General features: G+C 45.2%; 1 protein-coding gene across 1 annotated transcript; it reads left to right on the forward strand.

Moving 5' to 3' along the window:
- The first annotated feature begins 931 nt into the window (after positions 1–931).
- LOC140009887 (uncharacterized) lies at positions 932–1,648 on the forward strand. The gene has a single exon (XM_072056222.1). It carries the CDS (start codon positions 932–934, stop codon positions 1,646–1,648), a length of 717 nt encoding a protein of 238 aa, XP_071912323.1.
- Positions 1,649–19,468: the final 17,820 nt, after the last annotated feature.

Below are 19,468 nucleotides of genomic sequence, written 5' to 3' on the forward strand. Positions count from 1 at the left end.
AGTGGGTCCCTGTGGCTGGGGAGGATGGGGGGAAGGAGGAGCAGAATGGGACTGGTCGCTGCCAGGCGGTAGTTGCTGAAACGCAAGGGATAGTAGTGGAGGAGGGTAGCTGTGGAGGGTCTGCCTCTTTGAGTCAGCATGCGATGGGGAGTCGGAACGTCGTTAGAGAGGAGGCAGAGGCTGCTCCCATGGAAGAGGTGAACTCTCAACAACTGGCTGCCCCAAAAGCCCTGACCGTGACAGGGGTGGAAGAGCAAAGCACTGCGGCTTCGGGTGCTTCGGGTTTGATGGGTCAGGGTATTCACACTAGTGAGCCAGATGTTGTCCTAGGCCCTGGTCATCGGGGGGCTTTGGAACATTTGGTGGATGAAGCAATCCAAGGCGCTGCTGCCAAGGAGTTGGAACGTCTAGCTGAAAAAGTCGCATGGGAGGTAGACGGGGACGATGGTGCTGATGCAGATATTTCGGCTGATATCACAAGGAAACAAATGGGCATGGTGGGGGAGATGAATCTCTCTCCCAGAAAGCTGCCCACTGTGCAACTATCCATGCAAGAGCTTCGCCAGAGGTTGGATGGGCTTCGTCCCCAGGATGACTGGCACACTGTGGCTCGTCGCGTAAAGAGGACAGGTTCGTCTTCCACCCACGCTTTATCCCTACTGTCTAAATGATCAAGTCGCTCTTTTGGAATGTTAGGGGCGTAGGGAATAAGCCAACATTAGCGAGGTTACGTAAGTTGGGTCGGTTACATTCGCTGTCATTAGTTGCTTTGTGCGAGCCAATGCTTGATGTGTCCTGGTTGGGGTACGTGCGGGTCAAGTTAAATTTTTCTCAAGTGCTAGCAAATATGGAAGGCCGCATCTGGGTGTTCTTTGATCACTCCTAGTCGGCAGTTATTGTTTCTCAGAGTGCCCAATTTATTGCTCTACGGATGACAAACCCGTTGCTTGCTTGTGAAGTCTTGGTTGTCTTTGTACATGCTGCGTGTGATAGAAACTCAACGGCTGCTTTGTGGGAGGATTTGGCTTCGGTCTGTTCTGCAGACCTCCCTACAGTTTTGGTGGGTGATTTTAATGTTGTGGTCACTGCTGAAGAGAAGAAGGGTAGGAGGCCTTTTACCCCGTCGGAAGGTGAGGATTTCCTGAACCTGATTGAGCACTCTGAGCTATGTGATGTTGGATTTTCGGGATCCAAATACACCTGGTGTAATAATAGGTTTGGTAGATCCCGGGTTTGGAAAAGATTGGATAGACTACTGGTGAATTCGGAGTGGGAAAAACTACGAGTCACCACTTTGGTCCTGCATTTGAGCAGAACTGGATCAGATCATGCCCCTCTTTTGATCTCTTCACAACCTTTGCACGGTACTTTGCCCAAAAGTTTCCATTTTTTGAATACCTGGGGTTCGCACCACCAGTTTCTGGAGGTGGTTCAACAAGCATGGGCACTGCCTGTACAGGGTCGGCCTCTTCGCAGATTGTTACAGAAGTTAAAAGGCGTTAAATCCGCATTGAGTAAATGGAACAGGGAGACGTTTGGCAATATTGCTGATCGTGTGCAGGTGGCGGAGGAAGCTGTCCGGGAACGGGAAGCTGCCCTTGAGGCAGAACAATCCGAACAGAATCAAACTCTTTTGGGTCTCGCTTAGGCGCAACACAAGCGGGAACTATGTAAGGAGATGGAGTTTTGGCAGCAGAAGGCCAAAGCTAAATGGCTACGGGAGGGTGACGCAAATACCAAATTCTTCCATGCCACGGTGCGACAGCGACGAGCCAAACTGCATATCCATCGGATTAAAAAGGAAGACGGAACTTGGGAGGAGGACATCAGTCAAATCAAAGGCATGGCTGAACAATTCTTTTCCACACTATTCTCGGGCCCTGGGCATATGGACCCATTGGCAGAATCAGGTTTGATTAAGCTCATTCCTCGGTTGGTGGGGGATCAAGAGAATGGGGTGTTGCAAAAGGTCCCTGACGGCGACGAGGTGAGGAAAGTAGTGTTTTCTATGGATTGGGAGTCGGCACCTGGGCCTGATGGGTTTTCGGGCAAGTTTTTCACGCTGGCATGGGGAATTGTGGGGGAGGATGTAGTCTCGGCGGTTCAGGAGTTCTTCGTGGGTGCCTGTTTGCCGGTGGGATATGCTTCAACTCTACTTGCACTTATTCCAAAGGTTGACAACCCGGCTCGTTTTACGGATTTTAGACCTATTAGTCTGTGTAACTTTGTTAATAAGATAATTTCAAAAATTTTGGCATCCCGGCTGGACGGAGTGTTAGCAAAAATCATTTCCCCTCAACAGAGCGCTTTTGTTAAAGGTAGATTGATATCGGATAATGTCTTGTTGGCCCAGGAATTGATATCAGCTATTAATAAGAGGGTCCGTGGAGCCAATATGGCCTTTAAGTTGGACATGGCCAAGGCTTATCATAAAGTCCAATGGGTATACCTAGTCTCGGTATTGCGTGCGTTTGGCTTTGGGGAAATTTTCATAGACATGGTTTGGCGTCTTGTTTCCAATTGCCACTTTTCTGTCCTTGTGAACGGTCAGCCATGTGGTTTCTTTAAATCTGCTTGTGGATTACGGCATGGGGATCCGCTCTCACCTGCTTTGTTTGTCATTTTGGCAGAGGTGCTGTCGCGGGGTCTTAATGCCTTACTGCAGGATTCCAGTTTTACTCCATTCTCGGTTGGAAGGAATAACTGCCCTATCACTCACCTGGCATATGCTGACGATATTATTGTGTTCTCTCGAGGGGATGCCAGGTCACTTCAGTGTGTGATGTAGGTGCTACAGACGTATCAAAATTGCTCGGGCCAGCTTGTTAACAAGTCTAAGAGCTGCTTCCTTACGCCGACCTGGTGTCCTCCCGCCAGGCGGGCAGTGGTGGCTCGGCTGACGGGGTTTTCTTTTAAGGGTTTCCCCATTAGATACTTGGGATGCCCTCTGTTTGTGGGGAGAAAAATATGTTCCCTCTTCACGGGAATGGTGGATTCAATTACTGCTAGGATAAAGAGTTGGTCATCTAAGTGGCTCTCTTTCGGCGGACGGTTGGTTCTTCTAAACTCAGTTCTTTTATCTCTGCCGGTATATCTATTGTCGGTGATGAACCCCCCAAAGGGAGTAATTTCTACCATCCATCGGGTTTTGGGGAACTTCCTATGGGGCTCGGCTGATGGAAAGCAGAGAAGACACTAGATGTCGTGGTCACGTCTTTGTCAGCCGAAGGAGGCAGGGGGGTTGGCGATAAGATCGCTGCACACTATTGTACATGCATTTTCATGTAAGCTATGGTGGCGGCTTAGACAAGGGGGCTCCCTGTGGTCTGACTTCATGCGGATGCGATATTGCAACGGCTCTCACCCGAACCAGGTGCAGCCGACGCCTACTGCTTCGGCTACTTGGAGGAGTATGCTGCACGCCAGAGCTCTGGTGGAGCATTATGCTGTCTTGGACTTGGTGGAAGGGCAGATTTCGTTCTGGTGGGATAACTGGTTGGGAGTTGGGCCTTTAGCGTGGCAGTTCCCTCATCTTGCGGGCGGGGAGCGGGTGTCTGACTACTGGATAGAGGGTGAATGGGATGTTGGGAAATTGAGTAGGGTTCTTCCACCGGAAATGCTAGGCCGGATTGGCTCGAAGTTTTTCTGTTGGATGGAAGGTTCAGAGGATGGAACTCTCTTGGTTGGCCGCTCCGTTGGGGAGATTTACCATCAATTATGCTATTAAGTTCGTTGGCCCGGATGCTGGAATATCTTGGGTCTTCCAACACGTATGGGTGGATGGTTTACCCGTAAAGTTCTCTTGTTTGATATGGCGCCTTCTGCAGTCCAAGTTGCCGGTCTCGGATGTGTTAGCTAAGTTCAATGTTCACAGCCCTTCACGCTGCTATTACTGCATCGAACATACCTCTGAAATGTTGCAACATATTTTTTCTTTCGGCAGTACCCTTGTGGCAGTCTGGGAGTTCTTCGAATTACCATTTGCTTTCTCTTCCCTTGGCAAGCTGGTGCGAGAGCGATGTATGTGTTGGTGGCTCAATACATCTCCGAATTGGATACTAAGGTGGCTCACCCGAGTGGTGCCTGCGGTAATTTTGTGGCATTTATGGTGTGCGAGATGTGGGTACGTATATGAGGGGCAGGTCCTAACGGTCCAAACCCTTTCACATAGGATTCTCGCGGACCTCAGAGAATTGCTGGCTTCAAAGTTCCCATTTCTGCGATGGCAATGCCTAGGTCCATGTTGGCATACGATAGTTTACAAGCTAAGTCAATTTCATATGCCTCTTCAAGTGCGCTATGTCCATTGGACTCGGCCACCGGAAGGATGCTGCAAATTGAATTTTGATGGGTCGCGAATGGATCCCCACCGGACTGGGGGAGGGGGGATACTAAGGGACTCAAATGGCCGGTTGATATTTGCATTTGCGGAGGGCTATTCAGGTGTGTCCTCTCTGCAGGCTGAGGCTAGGGCGTTATGCACGGGGCTGGAAATTTGTAGTCTATTGGGTGTAACAATGCTGATGGTTGAGGGTGATTCTAAGGTGATGATTGATGCTATAAAGGGGCACGGCGGTATTCCCGCATCTGCGAAGTCGATACTCTGTCGTATTGGGCAAATTTCTATTGCACAGCTCTCATGCAATCACATCTACCGGGAAGGCAACGCAGTGGTAGATTCTTTGGCTGCCTTTGGTAGTGACACGAAGCAATTTTCCTTTTTTCCCTCCTACTGCTCTTTACCGAGGGTTGTGCGAGGCATGTATAATATTGATCGAATTGGGATTGGCTGTTTTAGGTATTCTAGGCGGTTTCCTCATGATGGCCCCTGATGACGGTTGCCCTCGTGGCTTCCTTAACTTTGTATTCACCTTTTGTTAGATCAATAAAAGGGCACTAATTGATTATAAAAAAAAAAGAATTGGTTGATGGAAGGAATAATGACGTGTCCAAGGGAGTTCTCACATTTAAATCTTGTTCTATACTTTCTTACCATTTAGCTAATGATGTCCCATTATTTCTTTATCCAATTTCACGAAAATTTCAAGTTGAAGGTTATTTTGTTATTGTAGGTTGTAAAGCTGTCCAAAAATTCCCAACTATGATTAAAGACTTGCAACCCGATTGCATGCTTCTTCCAGCGAAAAGTGGTGAACTTTCATGCTTATTCACATGTCCAAAAGCTAGTCACCATGAGCTCATTTTACCATCTCCAACTTGTGCAAATCCATGTGATTCGTATGGAGTGCGTTTTACTTCATTGCTGCCACTTATGTTGGGTGACGCACACAAATGTGACAATCAAGATTCGAATGTTGTTCTTACCTCGCTGGTTCATGCATCTACGGATGTGCAACATGATTGGTTTATTGTTCTCTCTCCCGATGGGCAAGTTGTGCCAAATCAGCAACAACTAGAGTCGAATTATACCACCTTGCACAACCAGATTCGAGATTTTTCTAGCCTCAATAAGCATCATTATGAAGATCCTTATCTTGTGCACGTGAATGGTAAGCTATTGCATCGTTTTATACCTATGACGGCTAACTATGTGATTTATTATGTAGGTGACAATATGGCAATCCATGCTCGAAGGCCACTTAGAGAGTTTTGGATTACACAAGCTCTTTCCTACCTTGGTGCATGTCGTTGTTTGAGAGCCTCATGAAGCTGACCAAACGGCATTTAACTTGGCTCGTGACCCTTCATTTATTTCCAATGTGGCTGTCCTCCAAGCGCACTGTCGATTTGGGGACAAATCGCTTTCAAGAGGAGGGGAATGATACAAACATGATGAACCAATACCCTTCCAAAAGAGTTGTATTGATCACTTTGCAGTAGTTTCATTAGTAATTCCCGAAGATATTAAAGTCGTTTGTTTAGTCTTGTTAAATAAGGTATATTTGTCATTTATCTTGCTGATTTAGTTATTAATTTTAGCTTAATAATTTTGGCCAAACGCTGTCTTATCATGGCCGAACCATAGGGGTCTAGATTGGGTCCAATTAGCTTTAGGTTTTAGTCATTGTAAGGCTATATATAGCCCTAGTCTTATTCATGCAAGATGGTCAAAATTTTAATACAATTTTCGTGAGTTTTCTCACATTCTCTTTTCCAAGAGAGTTTCTTTTGAATACTTGAGAGTTTTCTTAAGTTATTCGACCGAACTTATCAATCAAGTACCTCCTTGATTGTGGCGTTCTTCTACCAATAACCATAAGTTCCTTTAATCTTTTCTTGAGGGTTAAGAATCAATCTTAGTTCTCATCCAAGGGACTCTAAGGAGGTTTAGGGTTTCGTACAATCAAACCTTGGAGTCACGTGTTTAGATCCTGCTTGTTGGAATACGAGTTCTTCCAATCACTGTTGGGTTCGTATCAATAACTCTCCTATTCTCACTTGATTAAGTCCATTCAAATTAGGAAACTGGTGGACCGCTTGTTTCCTTTTCCTATTCTCGAATTGTTGGTCCATCCGCATTAGGAAACCCCTAAATCCATCTGCAAAACGTGATCTAATTCATATCCTAAGTGTCTTCACCCTTGGTTACTCTTGTGAGAAAGGTTGGTGAACAATTTTGGGGTTGTGCGGCATTGCTCAAGTTACTCGATCCGGCAAGGTAAGAGTTTTGGTGAGACTATTAGAGTGATTTTGAGTGAAACACGAGCGTGAGCGAAACACTTATGGAGTGAAGTAAGGCTATATTTGTATTGTTTTCTTGCTTGCTAACTCTTGGCAGGGGCAAAAGAAAGAAGATGGAGCAAGCTAATCCGGCAGCCGACTATGCAATAATGTTCAACGCCATGAAATCCGAACTTAAGAGGATTAGTGAACAACAAATGGAGGAATTGCATAACTGGTTCGATGAACTACCAAAGGCTCTAGGTCCAGGTCCAATAACCGAAACCGAGGCGGTTCTAACAAGTTGAACTATGATGACTATTCGGCTAGTGATGATGAAGAGAGATCCGAGAGGCCTAAAAGGACAATGCCAAGGACGTGCTAAGGGGACTTAAAATTAAAGTTCCAAACTTCCAAGGTAAGAGTGATCTTCACGCTTATTTGGAATGGGAAGGCCGAATTGAAACGGTCTTCGACTGCTATAATTATAGCGAGGAACAAAAGGTGAAGGTTGCTACTGTTGAGTTCACCGAATATGCATTAATTTGGTGGGATCAAGTAAGGGCTGGAAGGAGAAGGAATAGTGAACCACAAGTCCGAACTTGGCGTGAACTGAAAGCAATGATGCGCAAGAGATTTTTTCCCAGCTATTACAACCGAGATCTCCACTTGAAGTTGCACACTGATGTGTGCACGGGTCCCGGCCCACGTAACGACCCAGTGCGAGTTCCATTGGGCCCAGTCACACGTTCACGGGCCAAGCTCTTCAAAGAATCACTCCAAGCCCTGGTTCGAGTAGTCCAAGACCAACATGGAGTGCACAAAGATATTGAGGGCTTAGAGAGAGACAATCAAGCCATTTACACCATGATCCAAGCCCACGGAGACCCAAGTGAGCCTGCAAGAGGATCGGCCCTATAGGGCCTTAACCTTAGTACTTGTTAGATTGGATTAATGTGTCTTCATAGCTCATTGGGCCAGCCCATCTTGGACACCAAGATGGCCGAACTCTTTGTCATTATTTCCTTAGGGTTTTTAGTCACTTTAGCCTATAAATAGGCTTGCTTTGTAAGGTTTTAAGGTAGTCGTTTTATCATAAAAATTCAGTATTGTTTTCTCTTACGTTCGAGAGTTACAATTCCTTTACTTGCTTTGGCAAGGGTTTTGAGCAGTCTTGCGTTCTGTCCTAGATTGTTCTACCGACCGATTCCCCTGGAGTATTCACCTTCATCGGAGTGTCGTCTACCGTCTTGAATCATATCGTGTCGTCCGTTTGGTTCTAGACCCCGCAATTCCAAGCGTTGGACATCCTCGCTAGATCCTTGGGCAAACGTGCTACGTGTCTCGAAACGTGTTGATCGAGAACGTATCAGTTGGCTTCAGAGCTTCGGTAGAGGTATCTTTCGTTATATCCGTAGTCTTGTCTTAGTTTTTCTTATTTTCCGCTGCCTTGTTTTACAAAAAAGAAAAAAAAAATCTGTTCATTAGCATTGTTGCTTGTTGTGCGGTTTCCTTTCTTTGTGTTGTCAAGAAATTCTGGTCGTAGTCTTGTTGTTGAGTCCGTTTTTAGTCAAAAAAAAAAAAAAAAACAAACAAAATCTGTTTGCATCGCTTGTCCAAAAAAAACAAAAAAAAAAATTCTGTCCGCTAGTTCTTGTTCTTGGTCGCGTCAAATTTCTGGTCGGTCGCATGTATTGTTGCTAGTTCTAATCTGCCCAGATTTTGTACTCGAATTGCAACCATTCTGCCCAGCAATTGGTCCTAGCCAAAACTGAAAAAAAAAAAAACAAAAAAAGGAAAACCGCGGCTAGGGTTTTGTGCGGCTAGGGTTCTTGTGGTTGCCAAATCTGTCCAAGTGTTTGATTGTTTAATCTAAGTTGTTTAGTTAGTTTTCTAAACTGATTTGTGGAGCAAACTTGTTGGAGTTGTGAATCTTGAAGGAAATCTACAAGAGTTTTTAGGTTTCTTGAGTTTCTTGAAGTTCTTGGAAGTTCTTGATAAAATCTTGGAGTTTTGGGGCTGTTGGTTGTACTAAATTAGGACTTGATCAGAATCTGGTTTTGAACCCTTTCGGCCAGGTGTAGTTCTATTACCAAGTTAAAAAAAAAAAAAAAAACAGAACCGAAAAGAAACAAGAAGAGCAATCGGGTAGCAAGAAAACCAAGAAGGAAAACCGCACTTCTTATTGCCAAATCTGTCTTATTGCATCTTGTACCCAAACAGAAAAATTCGAACAAAAGAAAAAGAAAAGGAAACAAACTCAAAAGTTTTGGCCAACCTCTTCTTGGGGTTCTTGATCTTGAGTCTTGGAAACTTGAACCACCCTTCGAACAACTTGATCACCTTGAGCCTTGAACACTTGCACTTCCTTTCTTATAAAAAGTTTCTTGTAAGATCTTGCATCCATTCGTGGTCTTCTTGATTGAGGAGTGAATTTCTTGGGAGGTTCTTGAGTAACATCACTCGCATGCCCTTGGGAGTCCATTGGAGCCGAATTTCTGGAGTGACAAGGACCAAAACTGTCTTGTAGGAGAGAGGGCGAATTTCTTGTTCTTGGAGTAGAGAGGGAGCCGAATTGCTTGGGTAAGTGTGCGGCTGTGAGGGGAGGTTTAATAGGAGACAATAGCCGACCTTGGGAGGGGTTCAAGAAGGAAGAAATCTGGAAATTTCAGTGGTCCAATTCTGGTTTGTGTTGTGAGCATAGTGGGCGGCTGCTTAAGAGGGTTTATAGGGTTTCTCTTAGCCGACTTTGGGAAGGGAATAAGAGGGAGGAATTCTGGAAATTTTCGGTTGAAGGAGGGAAGAGACCAAGCTGTTTTGAGAAGAATTAGGAAGTTGCTTAAGCAAGGTCTTCAAAGGAAGTTTCCAACTCCAACTTGTTTTCCAACTTAGTTAGGAGACTAAATAACCTACTTGGATAGCTCTTGGACAGCTCCTATTTTTTCTCCTCCATTTTTGGATATTCTCCTACATTTTAGGAAACTACTCCTACATCTTAGGAATTCTTAGAATGCCCTTTCTTGGCAATATTTTCCAAATCTGTCTACCGCCCTAAGACTTCCAAAACCGTTCTTCCTTCACCACAATCTCATCCAAACCGTGTCCTTCACTCTTGTTTACTCTTGTGGGAAAAGTTGGTGACAAATTGTGGGACTCGCGCAACATTTCTCAACTACCTAGACCAACAGGTAAAGGTACTTGGTAAGTCTTATAGAGTGAATTGAGCACTACACACGAGCGTGAGGGATATACTAAGGGAGTGAGGTGAGGATTATATTTGCACTTTCTTTTGCTTGTTACTAACCTTTGCAGGGGCATCAAGCGAGACATGGAGCAACAAGCAAACACCGATCATTCCTTGTTGTTCGCCGCAATGAAGAATGAGCTAAGGCGGATCAGCGAACAACAAATGGAGACATTACACAATCGTTTTGACGAGTTGTCTAGGAGTCTCACACGAGGCTCTCGTTCTAGATCCCACAATCGGAGTAACCACAGCACCAAAGAGGCAAATGACGAAGACTACTCCGCTAGTGAGGATGAGGGGCGACCCGAGAGGCCCACAAGGGACGCGCCTAAGAACGAACTCAAGGGGATTAAAATTCAAGTCCCCGCATTCAAAGGCAAAAGTGATCCTGAAGCTTACTTGGAGTGGGAAGGCCGTATCGAGATGGTCTTCGACTGCTACGATTACACCGAGGAACAAAAGGTTAAAGTTGCCACCGTGGAGTTCACCGACTACGCACTAGTCTGGTGGGACCAAGTACGGACCTATAGGAGAAGGATGGGCGAACCACGTGTCCGGACTTGGCGAGAACTCAAGGCACTAATGCGCAAACGATTTGTTCCTAGCTACTACAATCGCGATCTTCATTCTAAACTTCAAACTCTCACTCAAGGCAACATGAGTGTGGAAGACTACTACAAAGAGATCGAGATGGCCATGATGAGGGCCAACATTCAAGAGGACAATGAAGCCACGATGGCTCGGTTTCTTAGAGGACTCAATCCCGACCTTCAAGAAGCCTTGGAGCTCCAACATTACTTGGACATGCACGACCTTCTAGAACTCGCTATCAAGGCCGAGCGGGGGAAAAAGCTAAGACGAGGGGCACGTCCTTTCCAATCTTCTAACACCACTTCATGGAGGGGCAACCAACCACGAAGGGCGACCCACGAAGTAGGAAGTGCGGCGATACCCACCTCTGCTAACCGATTCCAAGGTAACACCTCTAACCGTAATGCCTACTCTACACCTAACAAGGTGTCCGATGCATCCAGGTCCACTTCAAAGGTACCGCATGAGACTCCTAAGGCTCGGAGTAGGGACATCAAGTGTTTCAAATGCCAAGGCTTTGGCCATATTCAGTCTCAGTGCCCAAACCAACGGGTCATGCTCATCACTCACCATGGCGAAATCGTGTCTGATGATGACGAATGTGAGGAGATGCCCGAACTGGTCGAAGACGACTGCATGGAAGAAGAGGCAGCTGGGGAGGCTTGCTCGCCTACACGAGGAGAGGTAGGTTGCTTGGTGGCACGACGAGTGCTAACCGCCCGCGTTAAGGAGGACGAGCAGCTACAACGCGAAAACCTATTCTACACCCGTTGTAAGGTAGGCGACAAGGTGTGTAGTCTCATCATCGACGGTGGGAGTTGCACAAACGTGGCCAGTTTGCTAATGGTTGAGAGTTTAGGACACCCCACTACCAGGCATCCCAATCCTTACCGCCTCCAGGGGCTAAGTGAGGATGGCGAGGTACGAGTCTTCAAACAGGTCCGCCTTCCCTTTTCAATTGGTACATAAACTGATGACATCCTGTGCGACGTTGTGCCTATGCATGCTACGCATATCATTCTGGGAAGGCCCTGGCAATTTGACAAACACGTCACATTCGATGGAAGAGCAAATAAGTACACACTTTTGCACGATGGCAAACGTAAGGTCCTTACACCTCTTACACCTGCACAAGTTTATGAGGATCAACTACTGTTGCAAAGGGAGTGTGAACAGGACCATCAAAAGAGGAAACTAAAGGCAAAAGACCCTGGTCAAGGCCCCACTTCTACAAGTGAGCCATCAACCAAGGGTCAAGGGAGCACACCTAGGGGTATGCATGACAAACCACCTACCACTAGGAAGCACAACATGATTATTAAGGCTAAGGATGTTAGAAAAGTGGTGAACTCTAATCAGCCTATACTTCTCATGATTTGCAAGCATGTGCTCTTGGATGTTGCTGAGCTCGACAAGGCGTTGCCTGCGAGCATAGTTGCTCTTTTGCAGGAATTTGAGGATGTTTTCCCTGACGAGGTCCCTGATGGCTTACCACCCATTCGGGGAATTGAACACCAGATCGACCTCATTCCTGGAGCACCATTGCCCAACAAACCTGCTTACCGCATGGGCCCTGAGGAGACCAAGGAGCTTCAAAGGCAAGTTGATGGCCTCTTAGGTAAGGGTTGGGTAAAGGAAAGTCTAAGTCCTTGCGCTGTGCCTGTGATACTTGTCCCCAAAAAGGACGGTACTTGGCGTATGTGCACTGACTGTCGGGCTGTGAATGCTATCGCTGTCAAATATCGTCATCCCATTCCTAGACTTGATGATATGCTTGATGAACTCGATGGTGCCATAATTTTCACCAAAATTGACTTGAGGAGTGGCTATCATCAAATTCGGATGAAGGCGGGCGACGAGTGGAAAACAGCCTTCAAAACCAAACATGGTCTCTATGAGTGGCTAGTGATGCCTTTTGGCTTAACTAATGCCCCTAGCACCTTCATGCGACTAATGAACCATGTGCTGAGACATTTTATTGGCAAGTTTGTCATTGTTTACTTTGATGACATCTTGATATATAGCCGTAGTGAGCATGAGCACTTAGAGCATGTGAGATTAGTTCTTGAGACACTTCGACAGGCGCATCTGTACGCCAACCTCAAGAAGTGCACCTTTTGTACTAACGAGCTTGTGTTTTTAGGCTATGTGGTAAGTTCGCAGGGCATCAAGGTGGACAAATCCAAGATTGAGGCCATCGAGCAATGGCCAACTCCCACATCCGTCCCTGACGTGCGCAGCTTTCTTGGATTGGCGGGCTTTTACCGGCGCTTTGTCAAAGATTTTAGCACCATTGCCGCCCCATTGACCGCCGTTACAAAGAAGGATAACAAGTTCCACTGGGGCGACTCACAAGAACGAGCATTTCACGCCCTCAAGGACACACTCACACATGCACCCGTGTTAGCATTACCAAATTTCACACGACTTTTGAAATTGAATGTGATGCTTCTGGTGTAGGTATTGGAGCAGTCCTCATGCAAGACAAGAGACCTTGTGCCTTCTTTAGTGAGAAACTGGGAGGAGCTGCATTAAACTACCCCACATACGACAAGGAGTTGTACGCTTTAGTGAGGGCCTTGGAGACTTGGCAACACTATCTTCGCCCTAGAGAGTTCGTGATCCACACTGATCACGAGTCATTGAAGTATCTCAAGGGACAACCCAAGTTAAGCAAGCGACATGCCAAATGGGTAAGCTTCATTGACACCTTTTCATATGTCATTAAGTATAAGACTGGCAAAACGAATGTAGTGGCTGATGCACTATCACGTAGACATTCGTTGCTTGCTCTTCTGGATGCCAAGTTACTAGGGTTCGAAATGGTTAAGGGACTCTACACAAATGATCATGACTTTGGTGATACCTATGTTGCTTGTGTTAAGGCCCCTCATGGAAAATACTTCTTGCATGATGGATTTCTATTCCATGTAGATAAACTATGTGTACCTAACTCTTCCATTCGTGATCTTTTGACTCGAGAGGCACATAGTGGTGGTCTCATGGGCCACTTTGGCATCACCAAGACTCTGGCCATGTTGCAAGAGCACTTTTACTGGCCTCATATGCGTAGTGATGTTGAACGCATGGTTGGTAGATGCGCTACTTGTCACAAGGCAAAGTCTAAGACACATCCATATGGCTTGTATACCCCATTACCTATCCCGCACCATCCTTGGGTGGACTTGTCTATGGACTTTGTGCTAGGTTTGCCTAGATCACCAAGGGGTAATGACTCCATATTTGTGGTAGTTGATAGATTTTCTAAAATGGCACATTTTATTCCTTGTCACAAAACTGACGATGCATCTCATATTGCTACTTTATTCTTCAAAGAGATTGTCCGTCTGCATGGTATGCCTCGGACTATTGTTAGTGACAGGGATGTGAAGTTCCTGAGTTACTTTTGGAAGACTTTGTGGTCCAAACTTGGCACTAGGTTATTATTCTCCACCACTAGTCATCCACAAAGCGATGGACAAACTGAAGTTGTCAATCGCACACTTGGCACTTTACTTCGGGCTTTGATTAAAAAGAACCTTAAGTCTTGGGAGGAGTGCTTACCTCATGTTGAATTTGCCTACAATCGAACCGTGCATAGTGCAACACAATATTCTCCCTTTGAGATTGTTTATGGCTTCAACCCCCTTACCCCCCTTGATCTGGTGCCTTTACCTTCCTCTGAGCACATAAGCTTAGATGGGAACAAGAAAGCTGATTTTGTGCGCAGGTTACATGAAGCTGTGAGAGCAAACATCGAGAAGCGCACGCAGCAATACATCCAGCAAGCCAACAAGCACCGCCGCAAGATGATTTTTGAGCCTGGAGATTGGGTGTGGCTACACTTGAGGAAAGAGCGATTCCCCAAGCAACGTCAAAGCAAATTATCCCCCAGAGGTGATGGACCATTCCGGGTACTCCAAAAAGTCAATGACAACGCATACAAGTTGGAGCTACCTGGGGAATACAATGTTAGTGCGACCTTTAACGTCGCGGACCTAAGTCCATTTCTTGACGAGGAGGATCCAGATTTGAGGGCAAATCCTTCTCAAGAGGAGGGGACTGATGTGTGCACGGGTCCCGGCCCACGTAACGACCCAGTGCGAGTTCCATTGGGCCCAGTCACACGTGCACGGGCCAAGCTCTTCAAAGAATCACTCAAAGCCCTGGTTCGAGTAGTCCAAGACCAACATGGAGTGCACAAAGATATTGAGGGCTTAGAGAGAGACAATCAAGCCATTTACACCATGATCCAAGCCCACGGAGACCCAAGTGAGCCTGCAAGAGGATCGGCCCTATCGGGCCTTAACCTTAGTACTTGTTAGATTGTATTAATGTGTCTTCATAGCTCATTGGGCCAGCCCATCTTGGACACCAAGATGGCCGAACTCTTTGTCATTATTTCCTTAGGGTTTTTAGTCACTTTAGCCTATAAATAGGCTTGTTTTGTAAGGTTTTAGGGTAGTCGTTTTATCATAAAAATTCAGTATTGTTTTCTCTTACGTTCGAGAGTTACAATTCCTTTACTTGCTTTGGCAAGGGTTTTGAGCAGTCTTGCGTTCTGTCCTAGATTGTTCTACCGACCGATTCCCCTGGAGTATTCACCTTCATCGGAGTGTCGTCTACCGTCTTGAATCATATCGTGTCGTCCGTTTGGTTCTAGACCCCGCAATTCCAAGCGTTGGACATCCTCGCTAGATCCTTGGGCAAACGTGCTACGTGTCTCGAAACGTGTTGATCGAGGAACGTATCACACACTCTCACTCAAGGCAATATGAGTGTTAAGGATTACTATAAGGAGATCGAAATGGCCATGATGAGGGCTAACATCCAAGAAGATAGTGAGGCTACAATGGCAAGGTTCCTTAGGGGTTTAAACCCTGAACTTCAAGAAGCTTTAGAGCTACAACATTACTTGGAAATGGGTGAACTGCTTGAACTAGCTATTAAGGCCAAAAGGGGAAAGAAACAAAGGAGAGGTGTCCGATCCTATACCCCCACAAACCTGAATACATGGAAAGGAAGTCAGCCAAGAAGAACTCCCCACGATGCTGGAAATTCGGTTACACCATCCGCACATAGCCAGACCCAAGGTAACTTCCCTAACCGAAATTTCAATTCTACTCCTAACAAGGTGGTTGATCCGTCCAGGTCTAATTCAAAGCCTACTCAAGAAGCTCCTAAGACTAGGAGTAGGGACATTAAGTGTTACAAATGTCAAGGCTTTGGGCATACCCAATCTCAATGTCCGAATCAGAGGGTTATGCTTATAACTCATAATGGGGACGTTGTGTCGGATGATGATGATTGTGAGGAGATGCCGGTTTTGACCAAGGAAGAGGGTGATCTTGATTCGGCCGAGGAGGAGTGTTCGCCAACCCAAGGTGAAATTGGTTGCTTGGTTACAAGAAGAGTGCTAACCGCCCATGTTAAGAAGGATGAGCAGTTACAAAGGGAAAACTTATTTTACACTCGGTGTAAAGTAAGTGACAAAGTGTGCAGCCTCATCATCGATGGCGGGAGTTGCACTAATGTTGCAAGCTTGTTAATGGTAGAGAGCTTAGAGCCACCTACAAGCAAACATTCCCTATCGACTTCAATGATTGAGTGAAGATGGAGAGGTCCGCATCTACAAGTAGGTACGTCTTCCTTTCTCGATTGGAAAGTATTGTGATGAAGTCATATGCGATGTTGTCCCTATGCATGCTATTCATGTGATACTAGGAAGACCATGGCAATTTGATAAGCATGTTACTTTTGATGGTAGGTCTAATAAATATACTCTTTTGTACAATGGTAAAAGGATGGTCTTAACACCTCTCACACCTTCACAAGTGTATGAGGACCAACTTAAGTTGCAAAGAGAATGTGACTTAGACTGACAAAAGAGGAAACAAAGGGAGGCCGAATTTAGAAATTGTTCATCCACGAAGGTTGAGCAATCGGCCAAGGGGAAAAGTGTTGTGATGTGATCTACAATTGACACGATCTAGACAACCAATCACCAACGGTTTGAGCAGTGAAAATTTGACCCAATCTAATCCCCGAAGTAGCGAACAATATTGATACTATCTCAACCCACTACTTAACGAATTAGCGAACCAAACTATAGGTAGAGGAACGCCACAACCAAGGAGTTACTTGATTGACAAGTTCACTTGAATAACTTGAGAAATATTCTCAAATATTCAAAGAAACTCTCTTGGAAAGAGAAAAGTGAAAAGCTCACGACTTTTATTATATGCAAAAACTGATTATGAAGGTCTCTTGCCTTGGCTATATATAGCCATACACTTGATATCCTAAAGTGAATTGGATTCACTTAAACTAGAAACCCTAAAGTGAATTGGATTCACTTATTCACTAAACTAATAACCAATTTAATTCGGCTATCCAAAACAAGGTTTGACCAAATTTTTAATCCCTAATAAACGACTCAATTTGGCAAGGTAAATGACAAACAAACCCTTGCTTAACACAACTAAATAAATGACACAACTTGGACTGATTAGCTAACTAAATCGATTTGCTAATCTTCATGTTCTCATCATTCCCGTCCTCTTGAAAGCAATTTGCCCACAAATTGAAGCACGAATGGTGACAAGATGATGTGTGCACGGATCTTAGCCCAAGTAATGATCTAGTTCGAGTTCCATTGGGTCCAGTCACACGAGCACGGGCCAAACACTTCAAGGAGTCACTTCAAACTCTTGTGCGAAATGTTCAAGACCAACAAGGAGTCCATCGGGATATTGAAGGCTTGGAAGGTGGTAATCAAGTTGTCTACATGATGATCCAAGCCCACGAAGAGAGCCCATGAAGGGTTGGTCGACTAGGCCCTAGGCCTTAGTGTTAGGTTCAATTGTTTAGAGTTGGATTAGATTAGTTTATTTGAGTCATGGGCCGGCCCACCTTGTCCAAAGAGTGGCCGACCTTCCTTATCTAGTTTCTTAGGGTTTCATTAGCCCCTTAGCCTATATAAAGGCTCACTATGTACGGTTAACGGGTACACAATTTTCATAATAAAATGCTGATTTGTTTCTCTTCAATTATTGAGAGCATTCGATCCTTTACTTGCTTTTGGCAAGGGTTCTTGAACAATCTCGCGAAGGTCCTTGATTGTTCTACCGACCTATCCATTAGAGCAATCACCTCTTGATGTGTGCACGGACCCAGGCCCACGCAATGACCCAGTGCGAGTACCATTGGGTCCAGTCACACATGCACGGGCTAAGCAATTCAAGGAATCACTCCAAGGTCTTGTCCGAACTGTCCAAGACCAACATGGAGTGCATAGAGATATTGAAGGCCTAGAAGGGGACAATCGAGTTATCTACACTATGATCCAAGCCCATGAAGAGCCAAGTGGACTTCCAAGAGAGTTGGCCGAGTAGGGCATTAGGCCTTAGTAGCTAATAGAGTTAGATTAATTAGTTAGTTGAGCATGGGTCGGCCCATCTTGACCCCAAGATGGCCGACTGCCTTTTCCTTGTTTTCTTAGGGTTTTTTAGTAACTCTTAGCCTATAAATAGGCTTGCTTTGTAAGGTTTTAGGTAGACGTTTTATCAATAAGGTTTGTTATTTTTTATTCTTCTTCTTGAGAGAGAATTCGAGCCTTTCACTTGCTTTGGCAAGGGTGTTGAGCAATCTTGCGTCTTGTCCTTGATTGTTCTACCGACCTATTCCTCTGGAGTATTCACCTTTATCGGAGTCGTCGTCTACTGCCTTTAATCAAATCGTGTCGTCCGTTTGATTCTAGGTTCCGGAATCCAAGCGTTGGACAACCTCGCTGGATCCTTGGGCAACGTGCTACGTGTCTCGAAACGTGTTGATCGAGGAATGTATCAGTTGGTATCAGAGCTTAGGTGGAGGTATCTTTCGTTATATCCTCATTTTTCATAGTTGTGTCTGAGATTTTGTGTTATTTTTTCCACTACCTGGTGTCAAAAAAAAAAGATTGCATCTTTGTTCTTGCGTCGCTAAATTTCTGTTTGGGTCGTGTCGTTGTGGTCAAACAAATCTGTCCGCTCTTTTGGTCATTTGTTCTTATTGTTGTGTCATAACTAAGTCTGCCCGTTTTCTTATTAATTGTTGGTGTCACTCTGTCCGACATAGTGTGGTGAATTCTGGTCGTCAATTGTGCATCAAATTCTGCCGTTAGCATCACCTTGTTGCTTGTCAAATCTGCCCGCACTTATTTCTTCCTTTGTCGCGTTGAATTTCTGGTTTCGTGTTGTGTTCAAATCTGGCCGCGGCTTGTTTCAGATTTTTGAGTCATTATCGTCTTCAATTCCGTCCATAGCCTTGTGTCTTGCTCGTGCGAAACTGCCTTGGGTAGTTGAGCGTCGCGTGGACAGCAAGAAGGTCGGACTTGGGTGCGGCTAGGGTTCTCCTTTTGTTGTCCAATCTATCCGAGTTTCTTTGGTGTTATCCGAGTTGTTTTAGTTAATTTTCTAAACTGATTTGGGAATTAAACTTGTTGGTGTTGTAAATCTTGGAGGAAATCTACAAGAATTTTAGGTTTCTTGAGGTTCTTGAAACTAATCTTGAAACTCTTGAAATCTTGGAGCTTGCGTGGGGAATCTTGACGAATTGTTGGGCGTTACTTGTGCATTGTGGGCCGAAAACAAATCTGGAATTTTATTCCAGTTCGGACAAGTGTTGTGTTGCTCGTTGATAAGTAAAAAAAAAAAAAAAAACTGAACGCAAGGCAAAGAGAGGAGGAGGAGTCGGGTAGAGCAAAAACAAACTAGAGGGAAAGTCAAACTTTTATTGCCAAATCTGTCTTGTTACCTCTTGTTCCAACCAAACCAGAAAATTACACCAAGAAAAACAAATGAGAATCAAAAGTTTTGACCTACCTCTTCTTGAAATCCTTGATCACCTTGAACTTTGATCACTTGTACCACCTTTTGCGGTTCTTGAGGTTCTTGATCATCTTGAGCCTTGAACACTTGCACCTCTGATACGTTCCTCGAACAACTAGTTTCGAGACACGTAGCACGTTTG

The sequence above is a fragment of the Coffea arabica genome, chromosome 6e (genome assembly GCF_036785885.1).
Source record: "Coffea arabica cultivar ET-39 chromosome 6e, Coffea Arabica ET-39 HiFi, whole genome shotgun sequence".
NCBI classification, from domain to species: domain Eukaryota; kingdom Viridiplantae; phylum Streptophyta; class Magnoliopsida; order Gentianales; family Rubiaceae; genus Coffea; species Coffea arabica.